The sequence below is a fragment of the Prionailurus bengalensis genome, chromosome B3 (genome assembly GCF_016509475.1).
Source record: "Prionailurus bengalensis isolate Pbe53 chromosome B3, Fcat_Pben_1.1_paternal_pri, whole genome shotgun sequence".
In the NCBI taxonomy this organism is placed as follows: Eukaryota; Metazoa; Chordata; class Mammalia; order Carnivora; family Felidae; genus Prionailurus; species Prionailurus bengalensis.
The window spans coordinates 74,033,243-74,047,980 of NC_057355.1; the positions used below are offsets into that span (position 1 = coordinate 74,033,243).

General features: G+C 52.5%; 1 protein-coding gene across 1 annotated transcript; it reads right to left on the reverse strand.

Moving 5' to 3' along the window:
• Positions 1-3,148: 3,148 nt before the first annotated feature.
• Positions 3,149-14,709, reverse strand: AJUBA (ajuba LIM protein). The gene is made up of 8 exons (XM_043555778.1): positions 11,872-14,709; positions 8,975-9,076; positions 7,241-7,308; positions 7,051-7,113; positions 6,171-6,301; positions 6,036-6,087; positions 5,210-5,278; positions 3,149-4,706 (listed from the first exon to the last, which is right to left on the reverse strand). The coding sequence occupies exons 1-8, from the start codon at positions 12,905-12,907 to the stop codon at positions 4,581-4,583; spliced, it is 1,647 nt and encodes a 548-aa protein (XP_043411713.1). The 5' UTR covers positions 12,908-14,709; the 3' UTR covers positions 3,149-4,580.
• Between the last annotated feature and the right edge of the window lie 29 nt (positions 14,710-14,738).

The following is a 14,738-nucleotide window of genomic DNA, read 5'->3' on the forward strand; positions in this document are numbered from 1 at the left end:
TTCCTGTAAACCTCAAGCTACATGTCCTACTTCTCCGGTGGGTGGGGAACAGGTGGACTCTACACTAGGCTGGGTTATGTATTTGCCTCACACCAGAACCGGTCAACTGGCTGGTGATACTAAGACCCATTCCAGGAAATGAGTGATGACAAGACCATAAGCTGGTAGGTTACTTGGCACTGTATCATATATATATGTATATATATATATATATATATATATATATATATGTATATGTATATATATATACATATATATATATATATATATACACACACACACATACTATGTCCAGTTGTCCACCAATCATTTCACTTATAGCTTTCACTCTACTTAATAATTTGGCCCGAATCAATTATTTTATTCGGGTTCACAAAATGCTGTTTTTCCAATTCTATCATTCTTTCTACATTTACTATCTGGCATTTTCCTCTCCTCAGTGAAGGTTCAAAATAATATAAAAAATAACTCCCACTCCCAGTGGCCAAAGAATGCATTTGGGGACAGGATTTGTCTATGGGCCGCCACATTCTGATCTACAATCGAAGTCCAACAAAGTCTCCCCCCTGTCATCTGTACCCTGCAGCATTAGGTCTTTTGTTTGTAACACTCAATTACTTTGCACTTGGTGACATGTTGCTTGTAATCTTCTCAAGGCATTTTATGTGTGTATTTGTCTCCCTGGCTAGACTGTGACCTCCTCAAGGGCAGGGACTCTCCTGCAGTGTATTTCTTTTGCTTCTTCTAATGTGCTTTTAAAGATACTTTGGCTACTGCTAGTTCAAGTTAGCAAAAAAACCAACCAACCAACCAACCAAAAAACAAAAACATTAGTAAGAAGCACAAGTTTTCATTATTGTCTCTTATATTCCCTAGCTTTCCCACTAAAACTTTCCCTAATTATCCATCATAATGAAGGGCTGATCTAATTTACAGTTTACTTGTGCTGTGGGAGTCCCTGCAATGGGGATGAAGGTTCGGGTGGGAGGGAAGAGGGGAAATAAACTCTTTATTAGTCTTCAAAAGTTGGAACCTCATTTTCCAGCTGCATGACCTTAGGTAAGTGCCTTTATCCCTCCACTTCTATTTCTTCATTTGGTAAAACGAGGTCACAGAGTTCCAAAATCACACCCTGCTTGGCTCTAACCCTCCCTCTAGGATACAAGCCTAACCTACACCTTTCAGCAGATGTTTCTTGTAACCTGTGTCTCCCTGCTTGGATCGCTCCTTGGCTCCCTTCACAAGGGGCAGTGCTATCCTTTCTAAGCATAGGTGGACAGAATCTGCCTCTGACTACTCTCCGAACACATTAGACTGCTCTAATCCATATGTCCCAGTGACAGTTTGCTCGTTTCCAAGGTCAAACCTCAGTCCTTCACAACCAGGGCCAAGTGTGGATATTCCAAGGTCTCTACACCAGTAACGGGCAGCAAGGCAGAGGCCGTCTTAGGTTCTGCTTTGCTGTGAGGGAGAAGGGAGAGGACAGAGATTGTCTTTGTTGTGGAACCCTCTAACATTAGGGCTCCAAATGACCTGGCTCGAGTCTGGATCCTTCTAAAACAACAAAATGCTTTTGCTCACTGGTTTTTCCAATCCTTTTGTCTCAATCCTATCAGTCTCCTTTCTCTCTCATTATCCCTCTTGTTATATGTACAATCTCAAGGACCTTATCCAGCTGGCTTTATGTGCCTAGAAATAGCTTTCTCTACTTCCTCAACTGAGGACAGTCTCCGGCCTGATTGCAAATGGAATCTTACCAATTCCCTGGCCTAGGAAAGGGGGAAGGGAGAAACAGGTCTTGAAGGAGTGAGGCAGAGGGAGAACCACCACCAACCATATTCTTCATAAACCAAACCACATTCAGGCCTGTAGTGAACGGAGCTTACCAGAGCAAACAGCCAGTCTGCTGTGAAAGCCTGACCCCCGTACTGTGACTCTCATCTAGAGACACCAAAAAGATCCAAGACTCTCCCATTTCCCCCTTGTCCCATCTCAGGCCTAGTGGCTATTGATGAAAACCAGGCAGTAAGCTGGCCAAACAAGGTCTACCTGTTGCTGGGTCCTTTGCAGCACCCCACGAATCTATTAGCTGTAAATATTAAATAGAATGGGTCAGGTAGAGCTGTCTCCTGGGAAACAGGAAGAAGGGGTCTTGCAATGCAGGGAACACTTGGGAGCCTGCCAGTGACAACGTGAAGTGGCTGGGGCTGATCTTCTGCCACAGCCTGCCTTCCCTGGGCCTGTCCTCATCAGCTGTTAGCACTTGTCTTTTCTCAGGATGGAGGAAGGGAGTAGCCCCAGTGGCAAGAACAGAGTCCTGGGGAGCCTTGGGGCTGGCACAGAGGAGCACAGACCCAGAAAGGAATCAGCCAGTAAGATGGAGGCTGAAATCAGAGTAAGAAACCAAAGGTCAGAGTGGACACGACCTCCAAGAGTCAAAGAAGGGATGGGTGTAAAGGTATACATACTTGTCTGGATTTCCCAGGCCTGGAGCAGCCTGGTGAGAAAATTGCCCAGTCAGCGTCATTGTATTCACTTATTTAATAATAATAATTCAGAAGAAGCAATCCCAGCTGTAGATCAAGTAATCTATCAGAAAATTTATCCCTCCAAAAAAAGTGCATCCCCTCTGCAGTCAGGGGTATGAATGTGAGCTCTTACTCCCCCTCACACCCTCATGCACAGGCCTCTCCTCTGCAACCCCAGCTTGGCTGGCACGGTCACCTTAGAATAACCCCTAAACGCGGAATTTCTGTTCTTAGGAGTAACCATTTCTAGTATGAAACTCTAAGTGACAGGGAATGAAGACTAAGGATTAAAGATTATCAGATTAATTTGCCGAAAACCAATTCACCTACAGACAATTAGTCTAAAATAAATATTTATCAAATCTGCAGCATTTCAAAAGGATTTAGCAGATTTACCCTTTCACTTTTTACTGTTGTTGTCCACATAACCTTTAATTGTTAGTCAACTGAACATGCCACATGCCTGCTCATTTGTTTAGAATATATTGGCATTTTTAACAGCAGGAATGTAGAAATTAGGCCAAAGCATCAAAATCATATTGAGCTCTATTACATTTTCCAAGGCATCTAATTTGTAAAGGAATATTGAATTAAGAAACACAAAAAAATGATACACAAAATGTCCATACCAATTATATTTATTGCTAGAAACTTTAAACTTTTTAGAAAAGTGTTTGAAAAGTAGATAACATAGGAAAATGTCCATAAAGGTAGGAAGCAATCTCAACATTACAAAGTGCTGCAAATTTGATAAATTTATGTTGTTGACAATAATTCAGAAGTACTGTTGGATGAATAGATGTAAATCTTGAAAACACCCAAAACATAACAACGAAACACCTAAATGGCTATAAAAATACCCCAAAGGGACTGAGCTTTTGGCAAACTGGTCATTAAGTAAACTTTGGCAGCTCTTTCTGCCCATGGGTCCTATTCCCGTGCTTTCAATAAAACCACCTTTTTTGCACCCTCCCTGCCCCCCCCCAAAACAAGTAAACTTTAAGCATACAAGTCTCCCACGAATTGGCTTTAAGGGAATCTAGCTTAGGTAAACCGATTTCAGCCAAACGACTAGAACCAGATCAAAGTGTGTTGCCCCTCTGGCTCCCCAGAACCTCAGAGTTTGGGAGTTGTAGTGGTTATAATCCTAGATTCCTCTGAGAGGTGGCAGGTCTGGAGTGGTGAGTGACTATTAGGGAACTGGATAAGAGTGACCTGAGAAGAAGGGAGTGAGACAGTGTGTCTATGAATGTGCCTATGTGTGTCTACATTGGGCTGGGGGTCTCAGTGCACCTATACCTGGGCATGTGCACGGAGCGCGGTTGGCCTGACACTTCTTACATGTCTCACCTGGCACCTCCACCCCCAAGGACCCACTCATTACTTCCCCAACTGAGGAGAAGAGGAACCAAGTATGGGCACCCACCTAGCCTTCCCAGGCCCACGTGAGTCCCTGAGAAATAGGCAATACAGGCAACAGGCCCACTGAGAGCTGTCCCCCTTCCCAGCAGAGGGGTGAGCAGTGCTCCTAGTCTATAGGGAGAAGGTGGCCAAGAAAAAAACTCATTAATAAGGTCTAGTGTCCATCTCTTCATCCAGATACAAAGACACTGTAGTAAGAACCTGCTGACCCCATACCTGACCCACATGAGGGGTACAAAAGAGTGAGGAGTGCTCATGATGTCCTCTCTTCCTATAATCCAAAGCTGGAACATCACTTGACTTATGCATAATCAGACACTGGAGATACAGACCAGAATCAGAGCTTTAGAAAGTACTGGAACTCGCCTGTAGTGTGTGCCTGAGTACACGCTACAGCACAGGCTACACACATGGAAAGAAAGCCAGTCACCCCACCATGGCAATTGGAAGGTTCCTTCTCCACAATCCATTTGGAATGTCATATCTTTGGGTCTCTGGCCCTTGGGGCCTTCCCCAGAGGGCTCTTCTTCCCGGCCTGGGAGTGCGTTCCTTGCCTCGGCTGGCCTCAGAGGGGCCCTCTGGCCAGAGGAATTTGTCAATGGTGGCGAAGGCAGCAGTAGTGACTGCAGTTCAGATATAGTTGGCAGGGGGCTGTCGGGCATTAAGCCGCTGCATGTGACAGCCGTGGCAGAGCAAGTGCCCATCCAGAGGGAAGCAGCAGCAGCCTTCCTCATCACTCAGCTGCATCCGGCAGTCCTAGGGAAGAAGGACATCTAGTTTACCTCAGCCTAGGCACCTCAGACATCTTGGGAGTCTGCCTTGCTCCACACCAGACTCCTAATGACTGGAAGAAAAGAGGTGGGGTTGGAAGGGATAGACTCCCAGAGAAGAAACCTGAGAAAATACCTCAGCGGGACAGCAGGTGTCGCTGCTACAGCAGAAATAATGAGTCAGACTCTCATTTCCAGCAGTTACCAGGAGTCCCTAGTTTAGTCTTGCCTCTGGGGAAGCCAGATTCAGAAAGGACTAAACAACCAAGACCAGAGAGGGTGGCTGGAGGATGAGAGAGAGAGAGAGACAGACAGACAGACACACACACACACACACACACACACACACACACACACACACTGGAGATAGGCCAGAGCACCTTCCTGGTTTCCATGCCTTAGACCTCTCCTGCAGGCAGTTTAGGGACAAGCCTCACCCCCCAGCCCCATTCCCATTCTCCTCCAGAAGCCCTGGCTCCCAACACTCACCTCACAGTGGTAGCACTCAAAGTGATAATCCCGGTCCATGGATATCACCCTCACAATGTCCTCACAGCCCTGAAATGATGCAGACCCCCATGGGATAAGCTTAGGATGAGCACAGCATGACAACCCCAACTTTACCTTCCCTACTACGGGCCCCTCCCACACCAATGGGAAGATCATACAAAGGCCTCCAGAGAGAGCTCTCTGCAATCATCTGTGGCTTTGAGATGGTTTTTGCAGATCCTACCAGAACTTTCCCCCCACCCTTTCTTAGGGTTGCCTCCAGGAAGCATGTCCTCTCATTGTCTTCCCTCTGTCCAGCAGCTCTGGCCTTACCTACTTCTCCCAGCTTTGAGGGAAGCAGAGGGAGGGAAAGGGGGCAGGCAGCATAAGTAAAGTAAACTAAGCTGGGGACAAGGAGATCCAACAGGGTCTGATATCTCATTGGCTTTTGGCTTCTCTCCCCAGGCAAATGCTTCGCACACACAGCATAAATCATTGCTGACATCTTCCTACCAGCCCTAAGGATTCTTCCCACCTTTTTTCCAGCCCCTACCTCTGGAATCTGGTGACCCTGACCTCGAAGAAAGTCTCCTCCTCTGGACTGGGAGAGACCAGATGAAGCCTGGGCCCAGTGAGGCTGTCAGACATGTCCAGGCCCGGATGTTAGGGTCAGGGTGGTGACCCTGAGAGCAGAGTCACACGGGAATCTTCGCAGAGTACATTCCTCAGCGCCACCGCCTCCCTCGGGAAGCCAGGCCTTATGTCCCATCCCCTTCCCAGGGGCAGCGGCACTGGCTGCCCCGCAGGAGAACCCAAACATACTGACCTCTGAGGGGAGGATGGGTTGGCCGCAGGCCGCACACTTAGGAGCATAATTTCTGAAAAAGAGAGACAGAGATGAATTAAGGTTGGAGAATCCCTGAGCCCAGTTCCACACCATACCCCAAGGGGGTAGACTCACTTGTGGTAGTCAGTGACGCAGTACACCTGGTTGGAGAAGTCCACTGTGAAGGGGATGCCATCCAGGCACTTGTTGCAAACGATGCATCGGAAGCAGCCTGGGTGATAGGACTTTCCCATGGCCTGTAGGATCTGGCTCATGGAGTGGGAGGAAAATCAGTCTCCCTCCGATCTTGACTCTCCCGTTACCCAGCTACCCATGGCCCTTCCTGCTGCCCCCCAACCCCATCCAACCCCCTGCTATCCTCCCAGAACAATGCTACGTAATCTGAGGGAAGCCAGGACTCTTAAAACAGAGGCAGAAACCTTGAACAAGTTCTTAGCATCCAGGCCAGTGGTTCTCATCCGGGGCTACATATCAGGATCACCCAGGGATCTTAAAATACCCATCAATGCCTGGGTCCTACCCCAAAAGTATCCATCACAGTCTCTGATGAAGACCCAGGCACTGGTATTTTCTTTACTTCTTCCCAGGTGATCTGCTAGGCTGCTAGAGTTGAGGACCTCTGATCTAATCCTATCCCTCCTTCCTAAATTAAAAAAGAACAACTCAGTTCTAACTGATCCCAGTCAGTAGCAGGAAGGACATTAAGACCCAGCATGCCACACCCCTTGCTCAGGTGGAGGGCCTGGCTGTGCCTGCAGAATTAGGTAAAGACTAGGTTACAGAAGCCTGGGATGGCAGGATTAGGGGTCCAGACTTGACCCCACAGGCAGAGGGACGCCACTGTAAACAGTTGCTCTGGGGAAGAATGAGATGAAAGTGATTCATGTGGTGATATGGTTCCTCCCTCCACCTTTCTCAGTACCACCTATCCCCTGGCTCTACCCCTCGGCCCCTCAGGCTCATAGAGAGTCTCAGATGAAGACACCTTGCTTACCTTCTCCAAAATCAAGTGACCACAGACACAGCACTTCTCAGCTGCCTCCTGAAACCCTGAAAACTACAGAGAAGACCAAGGTAGGGTGTTACAAGTAGAGAATGACCTGATGGGTGGAACCCCAATGGACCACCAAGAAGGGAATCCCACTGTGGGAGCCAAGTCCAGGCCCAGGGGACCTCTCACTCACCAGATAATCTTCCTCACAGTACACGGAGCCATTGACGCTATAGAAAGCTTTGCAGCGCAAAGTTCGCCCTAAAAGCAGAAGACAAAGGACTGGAGGCCATCCCGGGGTCCAGGTACAGGGTTTCCCTGCCCCAGGATCACTCCTCTCCAATGTCGCATGATGTGTTTAAGTCTGGACTTTAGTGCCTATGCTCCTAACTGCTGTTTGTCCTCCCTCCCTACACGAAAGTCCCATCTGATGCAATTCCAATTTGCTTTGGTCTCATTCCTGCCAGCTTCCCCTCTCCTCTGCTCACTGCTTCTCCACTTCCTGCCTCCTCAACAGTTTTCTAGTTTCCTGGCCTCCCTAAACAAGTACATTCCCCACCAGTGCATGGGGAGCCACCAGGGAAAGCAAAGACAACTACAGGCTGGGGCACAAGGTAAAGGAACTCTGAACAAGGTGCTGGACGATGCCCACAGAGGTGGTCACACTGTCACAGGCCTCGCCCTCTGAGACTTTTCAACCTGGGGGCCTCTTTGTGGACAGCCATCTTGCTCTCCCAGCCCTGTCTTTTTCCAGGGACAGGCTGGGCAGGTCAGGACATACTGGCATTACTGCTGGGGACAAAGTGCTTCGCTTGGGACCAAAGTCAGTTCCCTTTCCCGCTGTACTGAACTGCTACCCCAAGCTTAGAGGAACCCAGGGAATCCAGGATCTTCTGTGAGCAGACAAAGCATGTGATCAATACTTAGGAACTGCTCCAGGGTGTCTAACTTGTCAGAGAGGGGGTAGGAGTGAGACCCAGGATGGAGAATGGGCAAGTTGGCCACTTCCTCTGCCCTCTTTTGATCACAATCTCCACTTCCACCTCTGTCCAGTGTTTTAGAAAAGCTGACTTAGAAACTCATGAGAGACACCAGGGGTAGAAAGAAGGAAAGAGACATACCCAGGAGAGGCCCTATAAACAGGACAGACAGATAGATGAACCTAAGAGAACCAGGCAGAGGTGGGGGGGGGGAGGATTGGGGTGGAGGGAGAGAAAAGCTGAGTGCTGGAGTCAGACAGGCAGAGATAGGAGATTAAAGGTTTAGCAAAGGAATCAAGAGTGGGCAAGCAGTGGGGAGGGGTAAAGAGGGAGGTGAGGGAAGGGCCGGGGAGTTAAGGCCACTGGGAGCACCCCCCCCCCTCCCAGGCGGGCCTCCTGAGCTAACAGCAGCGGGCATTCCTGGAGCGTGATGTCATCAGCTTGGCATGGCCCTGTGGCCTGCACTCCAGCGAGGTGGCTGAACTCTGACCAGCCAAGAGAAAACCCCTCTCTCCGCCCCCCATGGCTCCCAACTCCCCCAGCCCACCCCCACCCTTCCCACATTCCAGTCTTTCACTGTCGCCCCAGGCAACTCAGACTGCCCAGGACCAAACCCCACCAAGGAGAGGCTGAGGCCGGGCTGGAGTCCAGGCTGGGCAAGCAAGAAAGAGGGAGGAACACAGGGGAGGAAAGAGGCTGAATGGAGGAAGGGAGGACTCACTCCAGAAAGCAGACCCAACATGGGGACTAGAGAGTCAGGTAAAGCACAGAGAAGGAAAGGCGGGGCAGCAATGGACACCCAGACATATGGTGGGCACCTGACAGCTGCTGTGTGAGTAAGTGAAGAGGCAAAAGCTCTGCTTTCCCTAGGCACTTGTGAGTGTGGATGCATGTGGGGAGTGCTTGAGGCCCCAGCCCCTGCGGGAAGGCCTAGGGGATACACTCACCACAGGAGCAGCAGACAAAGCACTGGGTGTGGTAGAGGCTGTCCAGGGCCTGGCAGGCATTGCTCTGCCCATAGATGCCTTTGTTGCACTTGATACAGGTGCCTGAGGGGAGAGAAGAGGTTGTCAGCATCACACCCTATGCCCTCAGCTCAAAACCAGAGATTCAGGATCTTTCCTCACTATTCTTTCCTAATTGTGTCAGAGGACCAGGGGTCTCAGCCTCCCTTTGATGGGCTCCCTCCTGGGAAGAGAGGATAATGAGAAATGGGATGCAAAAAGGTCTTGGCTGAGCAGACCCATTCTTGTTTACGTGATTAAATCAACAGATATTTTCTGAGCATCTAGTTTGTGCCTACCAAAAATATCGTGTCCAAAACTGTGGAAGATTGGAAAAGGTCAAAGATATGGTCCTTGGCCTTCAACTAAATGCTTGCGTTCTGTCAGGAATAAAAGACTAATAGGCTAGGATATGACCCCTGTTGCACTGTGTGGGACAAGGAGTCAGATATGTCAGTCCATAATGTCCCAGCAGTGCACTCCTAGAGAAAGTAGGCCAGGTCCAGAAAGCCTCTCTGGGACCTCAGTTTCCCCATCTGTAAAATGAGCTGCTATTCAGCTACAGAATGACTTCTTACTGCTCCACACCTCCAGGCTTTCAAGGATGAAAAGAAGGATATGGCTCAGCAGAGGGCCCTGTGCAGAGGGGACCATGTGAGCATGACTCCTGTGGGGAGGTGGCTGCTAAGAATGTAGGGTGTGTTCCAGGGACTGGAAGTTGCATAGGAAGGTGGGGGAAGGGTGACAGAATTCCTAATGTCTCCCAGACATCGATCTTGGGAGGAATAGAGCTAAACTGCTCTTCTCTGACACCCCTCCCCCTAAAACACATACACCTGGCTCTGGCACCCACCTTTCCTGGGTGTGTTCTTCCCTCCCTCCACTCCCCAATTCCAGGCCCATGAGTGAGGGCTAGGGCCTGTCTTTGGGGAGCAGATCCCAACGGGCCCGCCTCACCCCGCCCCACCTCTCCCCCTCGGCACACTGCCATACTCCTTGCCTGTTGGGGCCCATCCCAGTCTTTGCCCAGGGGCTTGGGAGCCCGTGCAGCAGCTGCAGCAATTGATGGGCCCAGGCCTGTCCTGCTCCCACCCTCTGGCAGCTGGGCAAGGCTGTAGCCAAGGAAGAGGGCCCCTAACTAGGGGCCAGAGTAGGAGGGTACAGTCAGGCTGGGGATTCTGTCAGAGGAGGCAACCTGACTCTCAGGGAGAAGAGGCCCCTACCTCTAGGGTCGAAATGCCCATAAGAGTGAACATCTGCTCCAAGATTGCCATGCCAGGGGGGCCCGTCAGAACCATTTCTTTGGGAAGCCTTGAACATTATGGGAAGACTGGCACAAACTGCTCAGGCATGTCCGCCTCACCTCCTCCAACCCAGTATATCCACACTTAGGTTCTTCCTGCCATTTTATTGCACTCTGTCCAAGCTCCTTTCTTCCTTTTAACTCTGATGGCTTAGCCAAAGAGACTTCTTTCCACTCAACAGCCACTTCTCACAGGCCCCCAAAGGAAACTGCTAAAAGGATCCTGTCGCTTTGTCTCCGTTGACCAAACCATTGTCTAATCTACAGCTTTCCTCTCTCAGGATGGGAACACTGAGGGTTGAACCAGGCAGGGCCCTTCCAGACTGCAGCCCTGCTACCTCAACCTCCTCCTCAACCTTCCCTCCTTGGCTGGGTTCCTCTCCCCGGCCGCATTTCTAACCATAGAGATCTAGAGATCTAGAGCATGGGGTCCAGCGCAGGAACATGGATGGTGAGAAAGGTGAGAAGAGGCCCACAGCCCTCCATTTCTGCTCTTCCTACCATATCAGCATTTCTTCCTGCAGCGAAGTGGTGGTTGTGGGTCTTAGCTAAAAAGATCCTTTAAGACCCCAATATCCCCCGGTAGCTGTGACATATAATCAATTAAAACTTCTTAAAGGTGACCGCGTGGGGGAGAGAAACAGCGACCAGGTTTCCTTAACAGCAGCAGGAAAGAACGTGCTACTTCCAGCCTGAATTCTGAGGAGGTTGTGCCCCAAACTGAAGGCCAGGTTATTTCTGGCAGTTAACACAGGGTCGTTAACCAGCTAGGGATGCTGGTGTACGGGTGGTCATGGCTTTTGCCCTCACTTCCGGAAGATAGGGAAAATAGAAGCGGACACCACCAGATCTCCGCTTAAATGCCCACGCACGCAGGCAAGCCAGCAGGACTGGGACGAGCCAGTAGCAGGGTCCCCGCTTTTCCGTCCCGGAACGCTTCACACTCTCTCCGGGTTCCATTTGCCCGACCGCGGCCGCGGCTGCGCGCGTGTTAGCAAGCAGCACCCCCGCCCCCCACCGCACTCCACCCTCTGCCCCGCGCCGCGCCGTGCCGCGCGGCCAGCCCCGCCCGCGGGCACCTGGAGCGCCCGGGCAGGAGCCGGCACGCACGCGGCCCGCCCGCCCCGCCCCCCACCCGCGCATTCCCCGAATTCCTGCGGGCGGAGCTTGGGCCGGGGTGGGGGCGCGGCGCGCGGAAGCCTGCAGGGGCACCGCCGCCTAGGGGGGAGCAAGATGGGGGATGCTCTCACTCCCCACTTGGTCCCCTCCCTACGAGGCCTCCTACAGCGAAAAACCAAGGCTCTAAAGCTTGAAGAACTGGGACTCACGAGATCATAATCAGGGGGTTGAATGTAGCATGAATAAGGAGCCCCTGGTCCATTTGAGACCTGGTGGAAAGGGGAAGTCCCTCTTGCCTCTTCTAGCTCCGCGTCTCCGCCTCCGACTTCCCGGCGCCGGCAACTGGGGCCGTCGGGGCAGTGGGTAACCGAATGCTGTGACGGGTCCCGTCCCATCCCTAACCACTTGTCTCACTCACCGAAGTAGTCTTCTCTGGCCTCTGGTTCCCGCATCCGGGCCCGGGAGGCCTCTGGAACGAACGGACCCGGCGGCTCCTCGACACCCGACGGCTCAATCCCCGAGGGTTCCCCGCGGGTGCCGGCTTCTCGCCCACCCGTGCCCACCGTCAGGCGCAGCAATGCTGTTAGCTCATCCTGGTATCGGGCGCCCGCGGCGCAGTCCCCGTATCCGGTCACCGAGTGTCGTCCGGGTTGCGCCCCGCGTCTCTCCAAAGGCCCTGCCGCTCCCACTCCGGCCCCGGCTAGAGCCCCGGGGCTGCCTAGGGCCGGGGGATACGAGTGGCGGCTTTCCTGGCAGCCGAATCCCGACGGCCGGTGAGCGCACAGTCGGTCCAGGGCAGCGTGGAGCTCCGGGTAGGCGGACGGCACCCCTCCAGGGGAATAGCCCGCCGGAGCCCCAGCCAGGGGTGGGCCAAACAGACATGGCCCGGCGGGCAGGGGGCTGCCGTGGCGCTGGTCGTAGCCCATGCTGATGCCGCTGGTACGATTGCTGCAGGGTCGGCTACCTCCGGCTCCACCGGCCCCCGCCCCGTCCAACAGCAGGCTGCCCCGGGGACTGGACGGCTTGCTGGCATCGCTGGCTGAGCTACTGGCGAAACTGGAGCGGGGGCTTAGAGCTGGGGCCGTGGTCTCCAGCCGAAAGTCGGGGGGCAATGACTGAGGTAGAGGCAAGGCCCGGGTGGGAGGCGGCCCCCCAGGAAAGGAGCCTTCGTAGCGCTGCGCCTCAAAGGAGCCGCGCGGGTTCCGCTCAGCGTCCAGGGGGCCCTGCTCCCGGGCTGGCTCCAACGGCTCATCCCCAGGTCCCCCAGTAGCTCCACGGGGCCCTGATTTCCTAGGTCCCCCCAACCCACTCAGACGCCCCTTGCCCGCCCCGGGGGTCCCATCAGATCCAGACCGGCTAGATTCACCCTTTCTGCGGCCGAACTTGGCGCTGCCGGAGTCCGAGAGTCTTAACTTCTCCAGCAGGCGACTGGCTTTCTCCCCTAACCGCTCCATGCCCTCGGGCCTGGGGCCTCCAGCCCCCTCCCCGCCCGGCACCCTGCAGCGTCTCTGCGGCCGCTTCTCTTTCCCAGCGGCCGGACTCCGGTTCCCCGGGGGCACGGGGTAGGCACACGGGTTTAGCGGGCGGCCCGGATGCCCGGCACCGGGAATCCCGCAGCATCCCCCAGCGAGAGGGGCTGCTTCCCCCCGCGCATCAGGGGTTAAGCGGGGCTAGAAGGGCCTACGGCCGCGGCTGTCCCGTCCGCAGGTCTGTCTGTTCACGCGTCCACTCGCCCTGCCGCCCCACTCTCCTCGGCCCCCGCCCCCCTCACTCTCACACTCAGCACAGACCGAACTTCTCTCCCAAACTTTTGTCTGCCTGGCCGGATCTACTTTCCGGGAGGGGCGGAGCGCTGTGTGCAGGAGGAACGGGGGTGTCTGCGCAGGGATCTCTGGTGCGCTGAAGGGGGAGGGTGGTGCTGGTGGTAACTGTCCCGAAGGTGGAGACCCGCCGACTGGAGGCGAGAGGCGGCCGTGGGGCAGTTTGGGCAGCGCCGCTACATCTCTCAGGAATTGGGACGGGGAAAAGTGGAGGAGGGGGAGGGGAACTCTTTGTTTGCAGTTGGAATGCGCGGAGGGGCACGGTGGAATGTGACGGTCCCGGACGGGGCGACGCGAGGCATGTTCTGCGCAAACATCGTGACTTTGTTCCTACTGTGGGGACTGTGGGAGAGACGGAGAGAGACTGGCACAGAAGTAGTGAGACAGGGAGAGTTCCATAAAGAGGGGGACAGGGAAAAAGAAAGGTGGATACACAAAGAGGCTCAGAGACGCGTATGTGAAGAACCCAGAAGGGCGATGAAACCCATGTAGAGAGGTGGAAGACAGGTAGCGAAAGAAAGGGCGAGCCGGAGCAAAGGGGATCGTGGGTGGTACGGAGACCGAAAGATGAACAGACTAAGAAAAAGAAAAATTTATGCATGTCTGGACAGAATGAGAGACCTACGATAATCTGCAATAAAAAGACACCACTTTCTGAACCCAAAGCTCTGCGACGGTAGGGAGAGAAGGACCTTTAGAGGCTACGTGAAAGGAGTGGGGAAAAGGGTTGGGGCTAATCTCTACCTTCAGGGTGGGACAGATACAGGAATAGAGACACCCCCTGGTGTTGGGAAATGAGATTTTTAGCAACTATTTCAGGTGACTATGGGGATAGAAGGACTGGTTTTAGGGCTAGCGAATGCCTCCCCCTTGGTTGGCCCACAGGAGATTGGTGATAAAGAGTAAGTATTAACTTAGGAAGAAGAAGAGAAATGTCCTTTAGACGAGCTAGCAAGTGAAAATGATCAGGGTGGAAAAGGGAAAGAGGCTTCTAATATGGGCCACACTGGAAGGATCAAGAACAAGGAAAGAAGGAAAGGGGGGGCTGAAACTGAACATACCTAATTAAATACCAGTCAACTGATTTTGCCCTGACTAGCACATCAGGCGCAAGGGGTGGAGGAGGTAGAATGGAGAAGGAAAATGATTCTTTTATATTTAGATAGTAAATGAGTATGAAAATTATATGCAAACAAATCATGCATATTATTTTCATTTCAACATTTTGAACACCTTTCATAATCTTAGTGTAGCCTTAGGGAATGGTGAAGCAAAGGAGGTTAATATCTTTGGGGAAATTAATTTGGCACAAACTATTTGGCTTCTTTGTCCTAGCTGCATTGTCTCCCTGACCTCATCTCTCGGGAGAATCAGCCTCTCTGTTTCCCTATCAGGCCTACAGCTCTTCTCTGATCCAGAGGAGAGTTCACTATCAGACCAGAAGCAGGGAACACTGAAAGCGTTA